The 24,451-nt window shown below is 39.6% G+C and overlaps 2 protein-coding genes and 1 long non-coding RNA gene across 6 annotated transcripts; 1 reads left to right on the top strand and 2 right to left on the bottom strand.

Annotated features, from left to right (window-relative positions):
* Positions 1-34: 34 nt before the first annotated feature.
* Positions 35-18,345, bottom strand: ck (myosin-VIIa ck). 2 transcript variants are annotated; one of them, XM_012370996.2, is made up of 28 exons: positions 17,860-18,345; positions 14,656-14,704; positions 13,298-13,437; positions 10,651-10,764; positions 10,122-10,268; positions 9,737-9,921; positions 9,316-9,437; positions 8,994-9,250; positions 8,743-8,908; positions 8,533-8,663; positions 8,040-8,435; positions 7,494-7,874; positions 7,275-7,430; positions 6,566-7,159; positions 6,185-6,394; positions 5,713-6,087; positions 4,501-5,541; positions 4,101-4,345; positions 3,669-4,029; positions 3,351-3,469; positions 2,877-3,273; positions 2,580-2,762; positions 2,224-2,425; positions 2,016-2,144; positions 1,822-1,918; positions 1,656-1,753; positions 1,408-1,577; positions 35-1,219 (listed from the first exon to the last, which is right to left on the bottom strand). In XM_012370996.2, the coding sequence occupies exons 3-28, from the start codon at positions 13,418-13,420 to the stop codon at positions 1,013-1,015; spliced, it is 6,606 nt and encodes a 2,201-aa protein (XP_012226419.1). In that variant the 5' UTR covers positions 13,421-13,437; positions 14,656-14,704; positions 17,860-18,345; the 3' UTR covers positions 35-1,012. The 2 variants fall into 2 exon arrangements, with proteins under 2 accessions (XP_012226419.1, XP_012226420.1); XM_012370997.2 differs by lacking the exon at positions 13,298-13,437 and having other exon boundaries at positions 17,860-18,344.
* LOC105674577 (uncharacterized) lies at positions 18,268-19,025 on the top strand. The gene is made up of 2 exons (XR_001101145.2): positions 18,268-18,377; positions 18,448-19,025. It is a non-coding gene; the product is annotated as an uncharacterized lncRNA (long non-coding RNA).
* Positions 19,026-19,879: 854 nt separating this feature from the next.
* Wdfy2 (WD repeat and FYVE domain containing 2) lies at positions 19,880-24,253 on the bottom strand. Of its 3 annotated transcripts, XR_010888191.1 has the most exons (9): positions 24,004-24,253; positions 23,328-23,469; positions 23,043-23,248; positions 22,709-22,948; positions 22,403-22,541; positions 22,137-22,336; positions 21,896-22,046; positions 20,783-21,680; positions 19,880-20,706 (listed from the first exon to the last, which is right to left on the bottom strand). XR_010888191.1 is itself a non-coding variant. In XM_012371153.2 (8 exons), the coding sequence occupies exons 1-7, from the start codon at positions 24,162-24,164 to the stop codon at positions 21,908-21,910; spliced, it is 1,227 nt and encodes a 408-aa protein (XP_012226576.1). In that variant the 5' UTR covers positions 24,165-24,253; the 3' UTR covers positions 19,880-21,680; positions 21,900-21,907. The 3 variants fall into 3 exon arrangements, 2 of the variants coding, with proteins under 2 accessions (XP_012226576.1, XP_012226575.1); XM_012371153.2 differs by having other exon boundaries at positions 19,880-21,680; positions 21,900-22,046; XM_012371152.2 differs by having other exon boundaries at positions 19,880-21,680.
* Between the last annotated feature and the right edge of the window lie 198 nt (positions 24,254-24,451).

Below are 24,451 nucleotides of genomic sequence, written 5' to 3' on the forward strand. Positions count from 1 at the left end.
TCCATGGGAATTTACTCACGATTAACGCTTGTACTTTGTGCGTGGAGAACATGGTCGTTTTTATTCACAATTACAAGAGCGACTTAATAGTAATTACATTCTTATACGAGGCGTTTATTTCGAAATTATACTCTACGGATGTAGTAAGGCAAATTTTCGAGAATTTTCTTTCTCCAAATACGCCACTTGGTATCTACATCTCTTTGTGCGAAATGAAACTCGTGGTTTTTAAAAACTTGACTTACGTCCCACTGATGAGATAAGCGACTCGTATATCGTTGGACGGATAACATTCTGGCTATTCGCTATCGCATGTAGATTTGCGGAGCTAGTACATGCATTATTCTCGAGTAAAAACGATGATGCATAATTGCTATTAGGCCCGCTATTAGGCTGCGGTGAGTATGATTGTTTGGAAACAATATGAGTTTGAGCACAAGGTCCATTAAGATTTAAAATATAGTAAAGAGGGGGTAGTGAGGAGATAATATTTTACAATGCTGCGGACAAGTTCCTAATCATAAGTACAAATCATGTACAAATCGTTCAGCTAACAACTTGTGTACATATTAATGGTTGTTCCCCTAATATATCGATTATATTATGAGAAATATATATATTATGATAAATTAACAAATAGATAGATATGATAGAAATGATTAAACACGATTTCTAGATTTTAACTTTTTCAGAGATATATCAAAATATACTTCCTATACTTTATGATATAAATTATATTAATGATTTTAAAATTACCTGCATAAAATTTACGTCGTGTATAATATAACATCAACAGTGATGCGTTGCGTATCAAATATGTATATAAATTTAAAGAATCTCTCGTCGATCAAGTGAACATAAATTCATTGCATCTTGAGACGGTATTGCAACTGCTTAGTTTCATCAAATACATAATTATTCTTAAATAGACGCATAAACGCGCGAGCTAAAAGATATTAGTGTTAGCACCTTGGAAGACATACTTACGTTTTATATATTCCGAAACTTTTGGTTATTTGATTCGTATCGTACGTTGCTTATTCATGTTCGTGAGCATCAGCGAAATGTATGAAGTCAGGAGATCGTCCATCTTGTAGCCCAGCGAGGTTTCGCATAAGAGTTTTGAGCCGCGCACGAGGTTTCCTATCGTCATGTGGAAGTAAGTATTGCCGGACGACCAGTTGGAGATTCTTGTAAAGGGATGTGTGATCAATATGTCCTGAAAATACACGATCCAATTACCATCAGTAGTATAGCTAACAATAAGTTGCTAAATGATAATATATGAAAATCTATCTAAATCGACCGATCGAATTTGAAACGTAGATTTTGTATAGATACTGTGATACTGTGATCATTACCATTAGTGTATTTCTTATCGAGAAAGAAAAATCTCATCTTTATTACCTTTGATTGAGGATGTATAAGGCTCACACCGTGCTTGTTGATGGCAATTAGTAACAGCTCGGGATAATTCGGTTCTGTGCTTTGCTTCACTTCGAAAAACGCAGAACCGAACGTCGGCCACCGGTACACGATTTTTAAGAATGTAATCTTCGCGTCTTCCGGACTCATGCCTAAAAGATGAAGAAGACACTTTTTCAATAACCCTTATCTCTTTCGCGTACGCGCTTAAGCTCTATCATGCTTATTACCAGCATCTTGATTATAGGCAGCGATTATCGATCTCTTCCAGTCATTAGCGCCCTGTATCTTGATTAAATCACCCGGTATGAGTTCTCTTAGCATTTGCCTGAAATCGAAACAGTCAATGTTTCTCTTTTGTCCAATTAAAAGCTGTGTGTAATGAAAGATGCTTACGGAATCGCTTGTAATTCCTGTTTGCTTTCGCCAAATCGTACTCTATACACCAAGGCTGCTAATCTCGACGCTTCTTCTTTCGTGCACTTGTGATAGCCTATATGTGCGCGCAATACAATACAATAATATGAGAAATATAATTTACACTTGCACAGCACTGCGCTAAAATTGTATAAATATCTGTCATTTTTTACCTCGTAGTAATTTGGGAAGTTCCTGATGAAAATGGAAAATCAAATCGGCATTCCTGTCTTTACCGGGAACTGTATTTGTCCAAAGTTTCTTCATAAAAAAGACTTGATATGTAAATTGTGGCGACACACCTGAAAAATCCGTTGGTCAATATGAAAATACACGTAGAATGAAGAAGAATATATTTGTATGCTATTGAAAGTTACGTACCGTCTCGCGATGGTCTAGCTTTCCTGATCCAATCAGTCAAGTGCCGTACGAAATCGAAGAAGAAATCGCCTTCCGGGACAGAGATAACTTTATCGGCGATCTTGACAAAAAGACTGAAACCCTCGGCCGATCGCAGATTGAGTCTCTGCGCGATGTTCTGACAAAAATCTTTCGCTCTAGTGGAGGAGTCGACTTCGAATGCCTGTAAAAACGGAAATAATAATAGTTATACAATCACCAAGAAGAAAAATATATTTCAAATACATTTTTAAAAAGTATGAAAATTGTACAGAGCAAAAATGCATGCTCGATGCAGAATATTTCCTATATTTTCAAAGTATTTAAAATATACGTGCCTCGTCTGTGTCATCCGGGAAGTAAACCTTGTGAAATATCTGCGTGGTTTTATGCTGAATAGCTTCCACTTCAACTTGATGCGGCGGATACTTTCGTTGACCGTTGCGTAGGGTCTTTTGCAGCCTTTGTAAAGAATCTTGAGATATAGGATGGCGTCTTGTACGTAGGAACAAAGTTAATTCCTGCAGTGAGAAATAAATTTTCGTCGATTATTCTTGTCGAGCATGTCGTTGATAAGATTCTATAGAAAATGTTGAAAAAAATGTCATGTTAAATTCAGTGGGGATATATCATACCTTTAATAGGCTTTGGCTGCAAGTAAACAGTCCAGTGGCAAGCCACATCAATTCCCACCCTCGTTCCTCGCTCAATCTGTTGCGGTTATCCGTGAGCTGCTTCATGACCTGACAGTAAATCTCATCCCGCAGAATTTCGTTTTTCAACGGCCCGTCAAAGATGAGATCCGTGTATTCGTTGCCGATGCGCGGCCGTTTCGTCGGCAGATCGCCCATGTACTTCAAAATGGCATTGAAAGCGAAGCACGCTTCTTCGGCCAGCTCTTCTTTGGATACGAGTTTCTTCAAAAGCGGTTGCTTTATCGGTTCTCGAGAATGATGCCACAACTCGTCCGTGTGGCCGCGTCGCGCGGATGTCAACGTCAGCGTCTTGGACATTGTTCTTTTCGGCGGTGTTCTGAAAGAAATATAATTACAGAAATATAATTATTACTCACTACATGATACAAAACATGACGTTGTTTTTCCGCTTACCGGAAATGATCGATCGCGTATTCTAGTAGAGTGTGAGGCTTGTCGCGGGAGTCTACGCCGTTCATTTGCTGCGGATAGAGTCTGCGACTGTTCTCCGTGCCTTCTATACTGAATAAGGCCTGAAAAATTGTAATCAACCAAGTTAGAAAGCATAATATAATGTAATTAATAACATGTTTGTTGATGGTTTGGAACAAAATTGTATTTCTTCCAAGCATCTCTTGTCGCAATCATCTTTTTCACATGGCAATTTTCATTTTTATCGGTATATTTTCACGTAGTGAAAATGTACAAAAAATTATTCATACACGGACGTACCAATATATCGTTGGGCGGTTTCGTCAAAGAAGGCAACACGTAAACCGTCTCGGCAGGAAAATCGCCCTTCTCGCTGGTTCTCTCACAGGTGCCGATGCACCATCCCGAGTTGAGCACTGTCTCGCCAGTGCTCTCGTCCTCGAGGACAATGAGGTCTCCTTTTTGAAAAGTCAGGAATGATGTGCCCTCGCCCGGTGCCTTGTAATCCTGCAGCGCTATGACGTACTTGCTGCGCTTCTTTAGCCCCTCCAGGAAGTACACCACTAAATCACGGATGTCCTCAGCGTTCGGGCTCTGGAATGTAAACTCCTCGCCGCGCACCGTCGACAAGCTGAACGTCTGCGTAAACATCTTGTTTGTCCTATGAAAGTAACGCGCCAAGTTTAGAGGTGTAATGAATTTTCGTCTCATGCTTTTCAGCGCATTACGTACTTTTGACTAGATACGGTCGTGATCTCGGGAAAGGACAACTCCAAGAGCACTTGCTCCTGATCGTCGACTACGTACACCCCGGTCCAATTCACAGCTATAATAACGTCGTTCTTCGGCAGATTCGGGCCGGAATTTCTATAGGCTTCGTAAAAACGAGAGAACAACAGAGGCCACTTGAACTTTGCGTAGCCGACTATGTCCTCCTTAACGCGTAGCGCCGGTACCTTCTCTTTCAAGTAGTAACTCTGGAAGCAAAACGTTACAAGTGTCAACTTGATCACCGTTGGATATGTGCATTATGTTGCCAATATTGCAAGCAAATATTGTTTTTGTTAATAAAAAAAAGAAAAAAAAAAAAAAAACCCCCCCCCCCCGGTTGCTCTCCCACCGTTCGACTCACTTTCTTATACGCCTGCAAGATGAGATGTCCCCATCGATCGATCGCCTTGTCGATTCCCGTGAGGCAATAATCCGGTATGTAATTCGGCAGGAGGGTGTACAATCTGTCGACATTCATGTCGGTGTGGTACTCTATGTAATACTGCTGCGCCGCGATCATCGCCAAGTCTTCTTCTTTGTCGCAACGGTACTCGCCAAACTTGACGCCGCGCACCACCTGCTGGTAGATGAGATTCGTGGCTACTTGATCCTCGGTCGGCTCGTGCCAGGGCGCAAAGATCTCCTTTCTGAAGAACAATCGCCACGGCGCGTTTCGTTCCTGGGCACCCTGCTCCTTCGCGTACTGCTCGCACTGGGAGATGGCGTCCATTACGTGATCGCCGCCGCTGCCCAGGGACGACACCTTGTCGAACAGTGCGATATAGAGGGAGAAACCGAATTGGTCCCTGAGAGAGATCTTGTCGGACAACTGATTGCAAAGCTCTCTGGCGGTGGTGGCTGAGTCGGCCAGCAGCGTTTTTGTATTGCCGTCCATGAAAGTAATCGGCAGCATAATCGGCTTCTTCGATTTGGTGGCCTGTAACTCCAGCCAGCTTGGCGGCTGATTGCGAGTGCCGTTGTTGAAGGTCCTCTTTAGCCGATCCTCGCAGTAGGGCGCATAACCAGGTGGTCCCTCTCGGATGAAGGCGCGCAAGTAGTTGACAAATTTTTCAGAAGGCGCAAAACAGCCGACGCAGAGAGACAGCAGAATCCAACCGCGCGCGTGCGACGACTTGGACGGATTGTTGGTCAGCTGTTTGCAGATCTGACAGTATATTTCGTCCCGCAATTCGGCGCGCAGTATACCATGACCGATGATAAAGTGCAGTTTTTCAAGATTCGACGTGGGTCTAGCCTCCAACCAAGATTGATAGCTGTCGGCAGTGTACTCGTCCTCCTGCAATCTCCTTCGCACATCCTCACCCAGCTTATTCTTTCGCTTCAGGGTCAGCGATACTAGTTTGTGCCTGATGGAGCGTGGCTTTTGTTTCAGGAACGTATCCTAAAAGAATATAAATATCGTCTATCGAATAAGCCGCAAGATAGAAATGTACGATTCACAATAATAATACTAATGTAAATTCCAAGATTATATAATAAGCTAATATTAATATTACTTTGATTAGCAAAAGCAGAGATTCTCGATTTTTAGAGATTAATTTAATGAAATTACCGGATCCATGCCCATCATCTGAGCCTCCTGGAACTCTTTACTCCGGATAAAATTCCGTCCGAGCGTCGCCGTCACCTTTGACATCACCGAGGTGGTATCTCGGTCCATCGTGTGAAATCGCGGCTCAGGCAGATCGCCCGTGAATCGCAATATAGTTATCCACAATGCCTGTGCGGCCAACTGATCGCCTTGCGTGTGCAAGGGCAGTAGTGGATGTTTTAGCGGTTTCCTCGAATATTGATGCGTGATGTTGCCCTGGAAATACGTGGCCGCAAATTTCTGGAACTTGAATTCGGATAAATCCTCCTCGTCCTCGGAAGCCATCTGAATTGGACTGATTATCTCCTGCTGATCGGCTTTCGGTGCAGGAAGATCCTGTAATGAATAAGAAATGTAATTTATAATTCCAAAATAATTTTGATTCGCAAATTTCTAAACATCCTCTATACATCAGCAAATTGTTACGACTTACATTGAACACAGACGTTTCTCTCGCTGGTGTCGGAGCCTCGCTGCTGGAATCTGGCAAGAAATCGAACATAGCTTCGACCAGTTTGCTGTCGTCGACCGGCTCATCTTGCTTTTTCGCCGCGTCGTTAATCAAATTCTTCTTAATTTCCATGCGCCGTCTGTCTTCCAGTTCCATCTCAATTTCCTTCCGTTCCAGCTCTTGCATGCGCTCCTAAAATTTGTACACACAGTGTTATAAAATTCAATAATTACGCGAAAGTCTCTTTTGCCAATTTAAATTGTCAATTGTGACATGCTATTCCTTTACTTTTTATAGTCATAGACTTTGAGTTCTTTTATCGAGTTCTAATAATTGAATGCAAATGGAAACGCTCATATTTACTCTGTAGTTTTGTTCCGCGATTTCTTTGGCTCGTTTATTGCCCTGATCCTTCAGTTCACGTTCTTCCTTCTTTCGGAGTCGCAGTGCCTCAACGTGTAATCGATACTCGTACTTGATCTTCTTGTATCGTCTTTGCGCAATCAGCCGTCTCACATGCGCCTGTATCTTCACTATAGCCCAGAGCTTTTTCCGGTACATCTTGCGCACTAGGTGGCCTCGGGCGCGCGCTTGAAGCGCAACGATGTGTCCGCGAAGATGCCTGAATCTATGCGATAGCACGCGCGACCTGATTAGCGCTTGCAGCCGCATGTAACCGATTCTCATGCGTTTGTATCGTTGACGTTGGGCGTATCCCCGCCAATACTTTTGCACAATCATGGCCGCCGCTCGCATCCTGAGGAACCGACGTCTGTAGACCCAGCCGCGAATATTGCGCTGCAATATCAGAATTTTCCGTGTCAGCACGCGGTCGCGTTCCTGTTCGAGAAACAGGTCGTGAGCGTCTTTGAGGAAGACTTTGGTGTGCCCGAGTTGATAATCCGACCGGCCCAACACTGCGTGACAAATTTTTGAACATGCCGCGCGACAATCCACCTGAAATTAACGAGATGAGATTTTTAGTTAGAAACTCAACTATTATTCGTAATACAAAATTATTAATTTGGTTCCAATCACTCGTTTTCTCAAGCACTTGCATGATAAATTATACCTTGTGCGCGGGTGGAATTCCGGATATGAGAAATCGATATCTTTCCACAAATTCAGGGAAGGAATGGCGAATAGGATAGCCAGCTCGACGAATCCTAATGGTCTCCATCATGCCGGAGTATCTTAATTGTCGACAGCAGAGACCTCGATCAAACATCTGGAATTGAATGTCGCACTTGTTAGTTGTCGCGATATTACGGATGCAAGTATCGATGCTTACCATCGGTTTTTTATACTCGTTTGGTTTGATGCATCGTATAAAGAAAGGTTGGCAGCTGCTCAGAGTCTTCATGAGCGAATCCAGCGATTTCTTAAATTGCGTCGACAACGTAGGTGCTCTTTTTCTCGTCTCCGACCCCATGCCGATGTCTTCGACGAAACAGGCTTGAAGAAATTTGTTCGACGATATGTGAATAAGCTGCAGCAAGTCCGCGCTGAATGTGTCCCTATTCTTCTCCAAGAAGCTTCTTGTGTCATAAAAGACGACGCCCGCAAAGTGATTCAAGCCGAAGGACGTGTTGATGTCTGACTTGGGCTTCAAATAATTTCTATGACTACCGTGGGTTTTGTGAATTTTCGCCAACATAGTTTGATCCGTGCCCTGAAAAGCAGATGGCAATTAAAATTATAAAATAGTGAGTAATTATTTTTGGAAAATTTTTGTCCCACAGTAAATATTTGTCAGAATGACAAACACACCGTAAAGCGTGAAAGTCACACACGTCTGTGGACATTTCAATGAAATAAAATAACACAAATATGTTACCTTGGGAAACTTGGACTCTTCATCGATGAGCGCCATTATGTTAAGTTGCTTAATAGCAATTAGATCTAAAGCGTCCTGATTGTCGACGAATTCTATATGCTGCCAATTGATGCCCTCGTGATTGTACTCCTCTTGCTCCAACTTGAATATATGCTGAACGAAAAATTGCTGGAGATTCTCGTTGGCGTAATTGATGCAGAATTGTTCGAAACTATTATGACTAAAGTTCTCGAAGCCGAAGATATCCAATACGCCTATAGCACTGCGGGAGTTGTTCTTCGGCCTGTATATGGCCTCATTAATTTTCTTTACAATGTGTATAAACAATCGGCCATATATGCCTTTGACAAATGCGTCTCTGATATCGACCGACTGATCTCTCGACAACGTGGAAACCTATAGATATGAGATACAGACATGAATCCAATTGCAAAGCGAGGCAGCAATAGTTGCTCGAAGCTTCTTAAGGCTTTGCGCACGAGAAAATACTCACCACTGTCTCGCCGTGCGCGAATATAGTTCTGCGAGTGAGCGCGTCTATCAAAGATTGTACTGGCACTCCCAGTAAATATGCCACCCTCTTTACATTCGTTTGTTCCGGTATCTCTGTAGCGTCCAAGTTATCTGTAAGTTGTCAATCTAATTAGATGAAAGATTGTTAATTTCGACCAATTGGTGGAATTTTCGTAATTAAATTCCTTGCCTACGACGGTTGCTCGGTATTTTATGTTTCCCATGTGTAACAAAGCTGCGAGCAGTTTAAGCACCTCCCAGATTTCCACATCGGAGAAGAGTAGGACCTTCATGGCGGATCTTATGTCGGCGAATTCGGCCGCGTCATCGCGCCCCTCGCAAGTGATGCTGCCACCCTGAAAAGAAAAATCATAATACATTGTACATCTTCTTTCTTGTTTCCCCCTGTTTCTACTCTACTACTGTGGTGTATTCGGTTACCCCCGTGAGATATTTGTACGTAGACGCATCCTCCAGCTCGAGTTTTTGTTTCTCTTCCTTTGAAAGACCGGCCAGCATACAATAAAAAATATGATAGTTCCTCTCATCCGAGCTTTGGGATACGATCCGTGACTTCTCCAGGAGATACTGTTCGATCTTGGCCCCTTCTATCACGCCTTGCTCGTTGAAATGAATATCGATGTATTTGCCGAAACGGGAGGAATTGTCGTTTCTTACGGTTTTTGCGTTGCCAAAGGCTACGATCATCAGTAAATAGCAAGTCATTAAAACAATCTTTAATTCAGGCGTAAACTCATTTTACCTTCGAGTATCGGATTTGCTTCTAAAATTTGTTGCTCGATCCACGAGTGTTTCCCGCTGATTGCTGCTAGATATTGCAAAATTAATTTCGTACTCTCTGTCTTTCCCGCTCCGCTCTCGCCACTAAAATACACGCGATTAATATAGAGCGTTAATATGGCAAAAGGGTTTTATAGATGTTTCGAGTAGCAATTAATTACTGATTACTTTCCAGAGATATAGATAGAATATAAAAAATTAATTGTTGCACAGAGAAAAATCGATAGGCTCCATTTATTCAAGCGGCAAGTAAAAAATATTATCCAAGCTAAAAAGCTTATAGTCGTTGATCGTCGCGAGTAAACTCATGCGTCATGCGTCATGAATCGCCCGTAACGCGGGCTTCGATGCCACGTGGAAAAAAAAAGATAAGTGTCTCGCACCTAATTACTATACACTGATCCTGGCCGTATCGGTTCATGTGTGCGTAACTGTTATCGCCGATGGCGAATATGTGCGGCGGCAGCTCGCCGATTTTACGATCCTTGTACAGTTTGATCTGTTCCGCGGTATAAATAGGCAATATCTGATACGGGTTGACGGCGACCAGGATGGAGCCCGTGTATGTCTGCAAAATGACATTGTTACGTTCATGCGGGATTCAAGCACCTGCATTTTGTTTACTCGGTTGCATTTCGACCAAGTAATACGAGAATACGAGAAATATAAACAACAAATACAAATTTATCGAGTAACAAATTAAAAGAACATTTCCATTCTAATTTGGTCGATTCGTTGCGTGTCGATCGCAATCGCCGAGAGACTTACATAAATGAGATTTTCATTGTAGCGTATTAACAAATTTCGCAGGATGCCTGCTTCATGGAGGTCTCCTAAACTGATCATATCTTCTACACCTTGCACCGAAGTGGCATGCATGGCCTTTATTCGTCTCTCCGGTGTTAGCCATTGTTCCTGTGGAATCATTCGCCCATCATTTGCCATCGTTGCGTCAAAAATAAAATAGATAATTAATCGCCTTGAGAAGTGAAAAAACAGCTAATATATAGTGATGGAAGGACATTTTCCATCAGATGTATCAATCGCTACTATCAAAGTTTATCAATATATAATACATTGCAATACAAAAATTTGCAATTGAATTCTCTTTTATTTCTCAATTCGTCCAAACGCTGAAAATGCTATATAAAGTGCGATACTCTAGGACTGATGTTGAAACTTTACGAAACGCTACTGTATACTCTTTTGCACGAGTTTGTCACCCTGACGATTAGATAAGAATCCCGGAATTTCTCTTGAGATAAGCGCGCAACAATGTTACATGTGATCCCATTACCTTGTTATCGTCGTCCTTAACTTGAATACGTCTACCTTCCGCTGAGATTACTCGCGCGCCGATTGCGACATCAAATTCTCTTCCTGAGATTGGTTCGATCCATATATAATCCCCCTGCGATATAAACATTTCAATATTTCAATACGCTTCTCTTCTTCGCCAATCCTTTACGTGATTCGATGCTATGTGATTGGATGCAAATCGTGCAATGTGTCTAAATACATTTTTTGCTGGAAAGCAACAGTGAAAAGTTCCAACACATTCGCACATTTGTACAATTCATTAAATACGAGTACAGTGCGATCGTGCTGAGCGATTAAATGCTATTACGCGTTATCGCGATAAGCGAGATAATTATACAACGTGGGTACGCATTTCTCTATTTATAAATTGTTGGATTCGTTTCGTCATTGACAAGTATGACAAATCACGAGTCATTTTTCTTATAGAAGAAAATATATGATAATAGGTATTTTTTGTCGTTAGACGCGCAACGCGCGAGATGTGCGACACTGTTGTGTTACTTTGTCTTATCTCATTCGCTTTCTTGTTCACGTGGCACATGAGTCAGCTTCTGATTGCAAACTTGTCAAATTCCTTATGGAAGGGATTTATATATTTTTGGTTCTCATTGGATCTTGGATGGAATGAAGTTGTGCGAACAAGATACAAAGCAGTTTCTACATGCGTTTCTACGCTACTGTCTCACACACACACATTCGTACGAGTATGACCTAAATAATTGCTTCGAGGGTAGTGAACGTGTTGTTACACTTGGACGCGGCATCTTACAGCTTTAATGAATAAAACCAGTAATTCATGTTGTTAGGTAATCCAGTTTGCCGGCGCTAGCCAATTTTTATGACAATGAATCTCGCCCGGCGGACATGCAAAACGAGAAATACCTAAGGAGAAACGAGTTCTCGTCGCAAACTGCAAGATGGAATTCGCATTAACGCAAAGGCATTAGATTTAAATTGAATTATGTGTACCGTTGTAATAACTGTACGTTTTACCATTGGGCGCGCGGCACGAGATGTGAGAAACTGTTGTATAATATCGTATTATCTCACACGATGTGCTTTCTTTTTTCTTTTGTGATGCGGGAGGAGCCGACTCCTGATTGCGCATTTGTTCAACGCTGCCGTTTATTGGAACGACAGGTTTATAGTTCCGCTTACTTTCCGTCATTCGCATTTACAATTATAATAGATTAGGAGAGCACATGATTTGCTTGCGCACATTCGTCCGTAAAAATGATGATTTCCTGCTATTTCATTCGAGCATCATCATTGCGATTGTTTTCTCAAATTAATTTTTATACACCGAGGCAAAATATATTAAAACATGAGAGCATGGAGCAGCTTTGCGCAAAGTTTGCGTATTGTTTGTAAAAGTTTATAAAATTTTCGTAAATTCATGTTTGATGTATTGAAGATTTGGCAAGCGCGTGAAAGTAAAACTGCTGGTGGCGAGGCAAAAGATAGATCGACGAGATCGAAGCGGCGTTTATTTCGAGACGAGGAACGGATGAGGCTCTTCCGATGTTCCGGTGAAGTGAACAATCGGGACGTATGTATCAGGTGCGCGACCCGCGTGCGTACTTGTGGATGTGTGGACACGTAGACACCACACGCGCAAAACAGTTGCAGCACGCGGAACTGCTGCACGGAGCGTTTCGTGGGAGTTCGGTGAGCCTTAATGAAGCCGCAGCAATACCCGCCGCCTTGCTTAACTTAATTGTGAACCGTCGGGCGCGATTGATAAGTGGGGAAGAGTAACTATAAAAAAAAATCGATCCTTTGTAGACGATGTGTTTCCGTACTGGTCGCGCGAATATTGTTAGAATTAAATAGAATGTTTCAAGCGTCTATGCTGAGAAAACGCGATGAGAAAACAGCGCTCGTTATTTAAGAATAAAAAATTTAACAAAAGTTAAAAATAAAGTAAAGAATTAAAATGGAAATAAAAGGATTCGCTCATCGAGCATTTAAATTAACAATTATAATTAACAATGTACAGATGAAAACTTTTCACGACACGATGGAAAAGAAAAAGACTCGGATAAATGAGAAATACAGTGAAATATGAGTGGATCGAAGGATCAAACGCAATACCGAGGAGCGATTCGCGTCCCGTTATACGACAGCTAGTGTGGTTTCGCTCGCGCGAAACAAAATATCAAGGCGGTGGATGCGCAGGGCATACGCCGCCCGCCGAGTGATGAAGGACCGTTAACTATGCCTAATTAACTGACCGGTCAGTCTCGAGATTTATGTCAGTGTCGTCGTCCTGATGAAAATATATTCTCTCATACCGGCGTGCGGAGTCATTTGTCTAGGATTTCGCGTGGGTGGCATATTCTTACTGTGTGCACAGCCGTCTGGTCTGTCTGTTTTTTTTCATTTTCAATTGACGAAATATCTGCGGAATATAAAATACCGCTCAACTTTCCGAATGCAGTGTCTCGCGACCTTTGGATGCCAGCCGTTTATCGTCGTAAACTCGACTGACATTTCATCGTCGTCGACAACGCGCGCACACGCCTGGCACAAATTTCGCATAAATGCAACGCTGTCGGTAATCGCTGCCTTTCACTTACACGAAACAAACTTCCCGTTTACACACATTGCACGGATTTACTCACGTAAGAAAGCCAATGGACCGAATCCTCTTGATTTCTACAATCGTTCTTCGCACGCGATGATAGCAGAGTCTCGATTGTCTGCGTTCCTTCTTTTCCTTCTTTTTTTTCCAGCATGAGCCACATTTGTTATTGCATATAGACTGCGATAGGAACAAACGTTATCGTCAACTGTTAACTAATTGAGTGCACGTGGAATACTTTGCGCAAAGTGTCTGCAAATTGTGTGTCAAGATCTTGCAGCTGGAAAGCATGTTTTTCCAAAGTTTGTGACGATTGAGTGTGTTTTTCACATTCAATCCATTCTTGATAATTTTATTAGAATATATTATCTTGGAATCTGAACATTTTTATGTCAACATCCGTCTCAGCCAATTGTGTGGCTCGGTAAATTTATCTCAAAGGTTCCAATACGAATAATAAAAATGGAAGAAAGAAAATGAATAAAAAAATTAAAATGAATGAAAATATAACATTGTAGAAATAAAATAAGTGGTAAATAATAAGTTCGCAAATCATGTGCTTAATATTTTCGAAATCTCCGAGCAATACTTATTTCAGCATACTTATTTCTGAAATCCTAAACTTTTAGAATCCTCGGTTACACGATGTGGCGGAAAAAATGGCGTTTAATCTCTTGCGGTTAGTATATCAATGCGACGATGATTCGAGGAAATGAAATAAAAAGTAGAGTTGCGCAAATAATGCAAACTTATGCACCGTACTGCCATCAAAGTGACTACGTGAGCATTATTTAGCGGCACATCATCATTGTTTACAACGAGAGAACACGGTGTGACTGTTGTTTGGTTATTTTCACTCGTCACAGATTCCTACTAACCGTGTTCGGCGAGAACGACGAGGAAAGCGGTAAATTGTAATGGATTAAGCCGCGCGCGATCGCCAGCTGCTGCATGCAGCTTCATCGAACTTTAGTTTCGCCACTCGATTGACCGCACGCATTCGTACGCGAATTTCTAAGCGCTTTCCACCCGCGGGAAATTATTCGCGGTACCCTCGACAAATTAACTGTCAAGTAAACTGATTGTGAGTAAAAACATTTGGAAGAAGAATACATTTGACAAGTTAATTGATACATAAGAATATCCCGCGTCATTAACAGGAAATCTTTTAAGCAAATTTCTACAATAACTTGGAGACAATTTTTGCTTTGTAAAAATGGAAAAACCGTACAAAATAATAATCTTTTTCAACATTTGCACAGTATTATTTCACAGGAATTCACTTTTAAAATATTTTTTGTTAGCGACACGGAGTACCGTGTGGCACGTCGTTTAAATCTCTGTCGAGATAATGACAGAGGCGAGATAAGCGTTACAAGCGAAGGTATAAAAACTCACTCGTGTGACGATGACCATCTCTTAAGTCCTGATTAAGTCGGCACTCCGCCTAAAAACAAAAGATTAATGTATTAAAGCGGATGTTCGCAAAACATGAATGACGTTACATGAAGAGTATTCGTTGGAACAAATCTTATCAATTATATCTAATAGTATTGATTAAAACGAGAGCAAGACAACATATTTCATATTATCATTATATTAAATCTTGAGAAAAGTGACACAAGAGTTTCTCGCGAGTCTGAGAATTTATCAACGCTACAGAGTCAACAGAGTACTCCAAGTCAATCCCAAGAATCGAACGATACACGCGTACACGCGTGTCACTGCATCTATTTCTGAGGAAAAGCACATCCCAAGCGCACATCAGTAGTGTCTGGTCGATCACCGTTACCGCGGAGAAGCAGCACAAAACCTGTTCGCAAAAGTGGGTTATAGGCAGTTTGTCCGCCGAGACATACGGATCCCGACGAGAGAATCCATCGAGAATCCTCTCGAGATCAATCTCTCTTCAGTTCTAATACCGTCGCACGTTGTCGCGGATCGCCGATCCGAAGGAAATAAAGAAGAGGAAAATACATTTTGTAGCGCGACAGATCTTTTCGAAAAGAGATTCATATAATACAATATAATGCAAAAACTAATTTGGAAAATAATATAATATTTGCGTAAATAATCAATTTTTCGCAAAGTTACGCACACATTACACACATTTTAACTGGGAGGAAAAAAGGATTATGGATTTGATTTTATGCAAGCTAGCCTCCTCCCGCGACATCAACGCGCTACTATCAACATCTACCGATGCAATCTATGCCCACGGCTAAAGACCGATTTCCCTTGACATCTGAGAGACAATCGCGCATTGACAGGATTTATTGAAGCGAGGAAAATTCAATTCTCCGAACAGAACGCACCGATCAGATGCACCGTGATTCGCGCTTGGCTGCGCAATACAATTTAGCAGGACAGACATAGTAAAGGTAGGTAGGTAGGTAGGTAGAAAAGTTATTGCTCATGAATGAGGCCTGAACGAATAAGTACACTTCGCATTGTCATCGGAACGGTCTGAGCAATTTGCTTTTGGAGAAATTGAATTTCTTAGGTTGGAAAGTAGTAAAAGTACTTAGATCGGTCATGGTGTTTCTTAAATAGAGTTTAGAGACAAATTTGGGGAAACCGTAATTTAAAATAAAAGAAGGAAAAAACGAGAAAAAAAGAAGACAAAACCCTCAACTACGTTAAACGTCTTGTTAAAAAATGTACAAATTGCTGATTCAAAATTTGAATCAATTCTGTTTCCGTAACATTTCCAATATACTCTCGCAATAATAGCTCTATTTTTTGTCGCAATTGTAGAAATTATGTTATTACTTACGTAGACAAACCAATTTTTTAGTGCAATATCTATAGGTGATACACGTTTGGTGTAAGATCTGACGAATCTACTATGATTTTTATGATTACGAGTGTGTCACGTTGCGTCATGTGCTCGAATACATTTAAATCTTTTAGTAATCGTTCGAGTGTCCTGTCGCCAAATGTAAAATTATACTTTAGTTTCATTCTTCGCGTCCCGTTCCAAATGTTAACAATGAATGTTAACAAAATCTGACAATTTTAAACATTTATTCATCATATCATGGATAAACGTTGGTTGGAAAAAACAAAAAGATGGAAACAAACAGTCTGGATGAATGAAAATTATTAATGTAATCACTTGATAAACGGAATAACCATTGGTGCACCGATTTGTGAATTGTAAATGTAAACATATTACTCTAATTATAAAATCATCGTGTACATGGCATATCCGTGTCTCGCCATGAACTTGAAGCACAGGCGTGAGCACAGCAGTCGCAGTCATTGACTTTGAAAATATCTGTGGAGAACGGTCAGTGGCGTAGAATGCAACGCGCGAGAGCCGGAGACTTCAACGAGCGATCGAACAACTTTGTATAATTTATATTAATCAACAAATTAAATCAAAGGATCCTAATGGAAGCTCTCTTTAAAAATACTTGGTACAGTTACAATATTAAAAATATGTAAAATAAAATACGAGAAAGTAATATCAAATACAGAAGAAAATAATATTCTACGAAAAGTCATTAAAAAATCAAACAATTTTTACTATTTATCAAGACTGTCAATTCGTCGTATGTGACACACTCGGATAGATTGGGTTATCGATAGCGAAAAATCGAACATCCACGATGTAACGTAAAGATTATTGGAAAAAAAGAGAAGCGTTTATTTGGATAAATGCGAATAAACCGACTTGATATCAACCGACTTTTAGCATCAACATCTGAGGAATCAATCTGTCGTTAACTTTATCTCATCGTCTCACATTTATCTCTTACTAGTTACTTATCTCTTACTACGTCGCGCGGCACCTACTGCGTACGATATTTGCTCGTATCACTCTTCACCTTTTTTTTTCTTTTTTTTTTATTATCGTCATCGTCGTCTCGACGCCACGATAAAGTTCAATTCAATTCGTGCATTCGTACAAAGTGTAAAATGACACGCATTTAATGTGGCTGCTTCTCTTTTACTTCTCCATTGCGGTCTTCGTAATTGAACAGATAAAACCTGGAATTCAAGGATTTCGGAAATAAATGCGACGCTGAATAAAAATGTGATCGCGGACCATCTAGTTACTAAACTGCAAATATCAGTGAATTAGTTTGTTTTGGCGAAAACGTTTAAATGAAAACTCGTAAAATCAGGTTAGCAGGATCGTTAAACATTTCGCTTACTGTTGCCACAATAAAGTCTACAATTCATTGGTATTCATGACAGATATAAATCTTTCATTTTAGGAAACCATTTTTGTGTAATCTTTTATACATTGATACAGATGTTCTTTCGAAGAGCCTATTTATTCGTTTTTTTTTTTAATTTTACACTTTTTACGGTAGCTTTCCAAAAAGTATTCCGTTCTCTTCAACATCGACGGATCATGGAATCCTGATTTTTGACACAAACGAAAAACTGAACACCTGCGTCGCACGTATTTCCGCTTCGTTCGTCCAAAGTACACGCGTCCACATCGTTCGGGGGCACACACGGTTCCCCGGACTTAATACCCCAATCGATTTTCGCGACTGCTATTTGGAGAAGTAACGGAGAAGAAACTCGCGTGTCCTCTCGCGCGTTCTTCGTCCGCGAAATCATACAATTTCCGACAAAACATACCTGTTGCGAGTAACGAGAAACACGACGAGAGCGGTTATACGTCGGCGGCACGCTCCATTAAGAGGCACTACACTGGCACTACTACACTTCCGACGCGACGGGTGGCTCACTTCTCATGTCCGGTCCCTTCCCGGTGGATCGGCTCAACGACTCGAGCAAGCGAGCGGAATGCGCGAGATACGTGTGAAATGACGATGAACTCGGGACTGAATAAGCGAGGCAACCGAGCAAGGTGATGATCGCGCCGGGTGGGCAGCGCCGGTTGGTCGGACGGCTTGCGGTGCCACGAAGAGCAGCGGCGATCGTCGTCGTCCTCGTCGTCGTTCCGGAGGATGGACCACGGGTGAACCGGCACATTAACACGTCCGTTCGGCGAGCTTCGGTTCAGATCGGGTGTGCCAGGTGGAAGCTGGTCAGGCCAGGCGGAGGAGAAGGTGGTGGTAAGGCCGCCGCGCGCTTCGGATCGCTTCCCCACCGATGACGCTCGTTAAACGTCGCGGTACGAGAGGTACGACAAGGTACTTGTTAATCGTATACCAACCAACTATAACCAACCGACTAGCACTCGGACTTCCTCTTGCCTCCCAGGTTTGATAGTAATGCTATCTTGTGTTACATTCGCTCACCTGGCTGGCGGGCCCGTGCGACCTGTTGCGATGAGATCGGTACAGTCTTTCGGTCGCGACCTATTTTGTCGACAACGCGGGAAGAATCAAAAGAGCCGCCAGAGTTTTACGCCAAGTAGGTAGGTAAGTAGGTAGGTACGAGACGAGAACGGCGAGTCTTTTCTAAACGCGAGTTTTTGGAATAATTTTGAATTTTGTATGATTTTAAATAAAAAAACAAGGCGATAGTAATAATCATTGAACAATTTTGCTATATTGGGATTCCCATTTGCTTGTGTATACTAAGATATCGCAAAATTCTTCGTAAAATAATTTTTTTTTAATTTTAAGACGAGTTAATTCTTTTTTTTTAACTTAATTTTAGTTTCTTATGACAGTATTTTGGATTGTTCAAAAAACTACATTCATCGATCTCTTACTATTTAAATAGTGTTGCGAAGAGGAAAATTGATTTAACTCTGTAAACGTTAAAAATGGAGTTATTTAAGTGCTGAATTGCGATATATCGGATAATAAAAGGCAATGTGTCTAATAAAATTATGTCAACTATGAGGTAATTTTTATGAGTCCCGTTTCTTACATTCGTGTACTCCATACTTTTTATTTGCAAAATTTCTTTGTGATATTCTTCCTGATATTTAATTTTCAATCGTCCACTTCACTTTTAAATCTACTGCGATAATCCCATACCATGGCCATACTACAGAGTGGAAAATAGGTAGTGGATAGCGTCCGATGTCCCATCTGAGTCTCCTCTTCTTATTGTCAGATCTCCTTCGAGATACACATGTTCACGATGCGAATATGAATATCGCGCGATGTTTTAACGGCATGTTCGACACGTACTTTGTCATATATTTGTATGATAAAAATATACGCACAGATACATTCGACACTCTGTAGCAGAAAACGATGGGAAGGAGGAAAATCGAAAACGCGTGATCAATTTTTGCGCGCTAGCCGTCGCGGTTATACTACGCTTATACTACTTGTGTATGTTTGCTTTCTTCACGCAATAAATGTTATGTAATCGCGCTCTGCGGCATTTAGAGAATGTAATTTTATCTCGATTTATAATGTACAAATGTATAATAATTAATATATATATAACAATATAAATAGAAAATTGAAATAAAAATGGAAAATAATAATTAATATAAGTAAAAATCAAAATTAAGAATAAACACGAATAAAAATATCCGCATTCTTAACACGAGAGCTAATCAACAGCGCGAATTATTAATCGATATTTAAAGAATGTTGTTTATCACAGTCGCGATATGTTGAAGGAACATAAATTTGATTAATAGTTTATCAAACATAAATGTATATTGCGATCAATATTCTATTATATTTATTCTCATCGGAAAACGCGTGGAGAAAAATTGATAAAATTATATAGCTTTACATTGAAAATATATTTTCATTTTATATCAATTCGACATATGAGTAGGATACATATACATAGTTAGCCGCTTCTTTTTACATTTTTCGTAAGTTACATATATACTATATTTCGATAGCGCGTTGCAACGCATAGTTTAACATTTACCTGTTTCTTTATGCATACAATTATAAATATCTGAATGCCTGAATAATCGTTTTCATCCATAATGATGCAATAGTTTGGTCGCGTAAAGGTGTAATGTTTATAAGAAGCACATAAATATGTTATTTAGATAGTATATATATATACTTTTTAGCAAAACATACAAAAATGCGACAGTACTTGTTATAGTGTTTTCTAATCGAGCTTATAAACATACAGTACACTTGTATTCAATGAATAGTTGAATGGATCGTGCGAATTGCATCCACACATCCAGTTACTCAAAACGCAAGATTTATTCTATGAATAAATCTGATTGCATTTTGATAACAAGAGTGATTTCTTCCATAATAACTATCTCTTTTATGGAATCGCAATGTAGAAATCACAGTGACGATGATCGCCATGGAATAATTTTATGTGTGTGTGTGGGGGGGGGGAAGGGGGGGGGGTGTCAGGTACAAGTTATGCATTTTATGTACATCGACTGATGGTGAGAACTGATTTTTTTTCACTGTATTCTAATAGTACATGAAGCAGCTTTTTGGTGTCACAAAAGTTATTTACTGACGAAATTCTATGTTCTATGGAAGCTCATTATCATTATATTAGCAATGCCTTTGTTATTTTACAATTGTTGAAAATTTTCATCAGTCTGCAAGATGAAAATCTCTATAATAAAAATAACATTATTTGTTTGAGGAGAAAATTATATCAATTTAATCATATAAATTCAAGAAATTGTTACCTTTGGATCAATTAATTTTGCATAGCTTGTACCTACTTATTGTACTTGAGAAGACTTTGATAGTCAAGAAAGTAACCAATTTGATCATGAATGGTAAATACTCTCTTGTCTGATTTGTTCTCTAAAATTATATAATAATATTAAACAATCGTAAGTTACATAACAAATAGGACTAGGACTTAACACAAGTTATATCACTACTTACTTGAATTTGTTCAAAAATAGTATATAGTTCAAATGTTTGTATGCTCAAATTAATAGTATATATATATGTAATAGGAAATAATAAAGAAACGAACAAATTCATAATTACATATTACATTAGATAAAACACATTAAATTAGTTGATACTTATACTATTGATCGGTTTTTATTAAACCCTCTTTAATATTTTCTCAGTGAAAACTTATTTAAATTTGTATTATGTATATAACAGCGCGAAATCACTTTAAAGACTTTTATAGTAACAAAATGTGCAATAGACGATTGCAATATATACAAATGCTCAATATGGGTCTTTTATCAAATGTATATCATCACTATTGACATAAATATAATTTTACAAGTTTTACAGCAGAATTGTACTAATTTTATTTCAAGTTAAATTGAAAAACTCTACATTGAAATAATTCAATTTAGAGCGAATTATCAAAAAATCCATTTAAAAGAATTTTTGTAAACAGTATTTTAATATTATATCTATGTTGCGTTGTGACTAACGTGTTTTAAAACAAAGAGCCCGTATATCTTGCATACATTCAGAGATAATGATTTCTGTGTAGTCAGACATGATTATACAAACACTTTTCTGGAAATAATACTATCAATAGAATATTTTTAGAGATGATTTCTGTATGCTTGCGCCGTATGCTTATCCATTTCCCAAGTATCTTGATATCTAATGCAGGAAATACATATGAATTAAGCATGTTGTAGCGTAATCACTGATAAACTGACCGATCGTGATCTCTCGATATCCATACTAGAACGGCTCGTATTATATAACGGATCACCGATTCACAATTTGACATAATTATATAATCACAAAAATAGGTTTTGGAGTATGATATCTTTGTAATTTGATTTGCATCAACTCCAATTATCGATACATACATACGTGAAAATTTATTGAAAGAGTGCGGACACATCCCAAATCTTAATAACGCGATCTTGGCCGATAGTCAACAATCTTCGCCTGGGAGCATCCAAGTCCATCCCGACCACACTATGTTTGGCGTCGTGAAAAGACGCCAGAGACGATTGACTATGGGCACAAATCAAAAGTGAATGATTTATTATGCTTGCCTTGTGACGCGTCTAAGAATTCTAAATAAGAACAGTATATACTATTTACTTTTCGGATTTAAGCTGTATGTGACATTGGTCGCAGACTCTCACTTCAAACTCGAAACCCATCGCCGGTATCGGTATGCGTTGCGATGTGCAGCGAGCACACAACGCGCGACCGCAATAGCGACAATGATGCTGTCTCAGCCCTAATTGTCGTTGATCCATCATCGCTTTTATATTCCAGAAGAAGGGTCTACCACAAGCCTAGATTTCCTTAACTTTAGAGCGATATTGCAAAGTGGACAACTAAATTGTAAAATTTAAATATACCTGACAGATGTCAGATTCAACCCAAGTTGCGGTTTCCCTTCTATTTGCAGCCATATTCCAACAGACAATTACGCCGTCTTCGCCTCCGGACAAAAGTAAACGTTCCGCACTCGCGTAGCACAATGCCGTCACCTTGTTGCTGAAGGAAAAAATTTAGAATATTTTTCATATAGTTAAAATAATATTTCTGATAAACTATATAGTAAGATAATCGTATTTTTTTATTACGAGATATTTTTTAAATACGGCAAAGTATGTAAAATATACTGTGCATAATACCGTATCATTCTTTTCATGCACACTTACTGGTGTCCTTGAAGTTCATAAGCAGTGCCTTGGCGACCACCAATATCCCAGACAATAATGTTTTGATCAAAGCTTCCAGAGAACAACAATTGCTTTTCGGTGTCCCATGCCAATGTGTGAATACTTCCTGTATGTGCTTTTAAGGTAGTAATGAAGGTGACACCACTATTGTCCAGTTTTAACATTGCTATCTGACCAGAATAATCTCCCACAAAAGCGTGTTTGGATTGGGCGTCAAATCTGTGCACGCATTAGCTAAGGTTTTTATAGATGTACTATAAATTGTTCTATAAAAATCTTTTATTCGCAAAGATATAAAATTATAAAAGGATACTGTAAAGCAGTGTACCACGCATCTGCTTGGTACGACCCTAATTTATGTCCTGTCTCAGAACTATGTAACTGGAATAATTTATCGCGACCTATACTTAAAACCCATTCGGAATCTGCTGCAAAAATAATCCCTGTGACTCTCGCTTGATGTGCCATATAATCTCGCATGGCTGTCATTCGATTATAATCTTGCTCTAAGATAAATTCCTGCAATTAGAAGGTCAAATAATATTCTAATAATACACAATTCTAATGAATGATAAGATAAAAGTTATTTAATCCCTACATTTATGCTTCCATTATCCAAGCCAATAAACAATTGTCTTGTTTCTACACAATAATGCATAGAAGTAGCACCTGCTGGCATGTACTGACAAATGCTTGGCCAGTAATGGCCAGAATCACGTTTCAACCATACTCTAACTGTCCTGCAAAAGAATTGAAGTGAAACAAATAATAAAAAAAACTATCAAAATCAATCAATTATATAAATAATATCTTGTATATTACAAATAATATATTGCAGCATATGAAAAAATTACACACACACACGCACACTGTTTTATATGCCTGTGTGTGCGTGTGTGTATGTGTGTCAATAGTGTCATATATTTAATACTACTCTATATGACAATTGAATTTTCATTATAAAACATTTTTAAAATACAAAGAGGCGTTTTTATATCCAAGATCTACCATCTTATATATTTGATAATTCTTTAAATTAAATTTATTTAGATTTATATGGATAAAGTGATATTTTCGAAGCGCCATAGTAATGATGAAAGCATGCATAACACGAAAGTATGGTCTAAGGTGTGTCCACGTAATCGAAAAATTACGCGCAATTGTAACCGAGAGAAATAAATCTTGCTGATCGATGCGGAATTGACGTTAGAGACAGTCCGTAAAACAGTCTACGCGGAATGTTGACATGTCAAAAACACCTTCGAGACAAGTACCTGTCATCGCAAACACTGATTACACCCTCTTCTCGTGGGATAATAATAGCTGCATTAACGTCATCGCTGCATCCCTCCAATTTCGATAGGAGGATCGGTTTACGGCTGCTGCTGAATTTATCATGATTCACTCCCGGTGCAGGTTTTATCTCTGCTGCCATTTCTCAAACGCGCGTAAGTAATCCTACAAATGCGATCGTCATTGGGCCAAGTCTGCCCAAGTCCGAAATTATCTCAAAGACCTCATACGGGAAAAGTGCGAAGCTCCGAATTCAGAACTACCAATGTTAAAAAAGAAATTTTCTATATATCCATAGCATATATATAATCTAGACTGCCACCTCGATCAAGAATGTTTAGCACTCGCAACGCTCCAAGTGGTACCAAGTGAAGAATAGCAATCTTCAAAAAGAGCCTAAAATGACACGTGAATACACCTTCATATATG

Source organism: Linepithema humile, chromosome 1 (assembly GCF_040581485.1).
Source record: "Linepithema humile isolate Giens D197 chromosome 1, Lhum_UNIL_v1.0, whole genome shotgun sequence".
Classification (NCBI taxonomy): domain Eukaryota; kingdom Metazoa; phylum Arthropoda; class Insecta; order Hymenoptera; family Formicidae; genus Linepithema; species Linepithema humile.

Bases quoted from the DNA above. Each gene is read 5' to 3' on its own strand.
- Wdfy2 (XM_012371153.2), bottom strand. From the start codon at position 24,164: ATGGCAGCAGAGATAAAACCTGCACCGGGAGTGAATCATGATAAATTC. The intron at 22,949-23,042 runs GTATCCTTTTAT...ATGCGTGCACAG, and splicing joins GCGTGGTACACTGCTTTACA to ATTTGACGCCCAATCCAAAC. The intron at 22,337-22,402 runs GTATATTTAAAT...AAGGAAATCTAG, and splicing joins TTGAATCTGACATCTGTCAG to GCTTGTGGTAGACCCTTCTT.
- ck (XM_012370996.2), bottom strand. From the start codon at position 13,420: ATGTGGCTCATGCTGGAAAAAAAAGAAGGAAAAGAAGGAACGCAGACA. The intron at 7,875-8,039 runs GTAACATATTTG...TCTGCTTTTCAG, and splicing joins AAGAGTCCAAGTTTCCCAAG to GGCACGGATCAAACTATGTT. The intron at 5,542-5,712 runs GTAATTTCATTA...ATATTCTTTTAG, and splicing joins AGATGATGGGCATGGATCCG to GATACGTTCCTGAAACAAAA.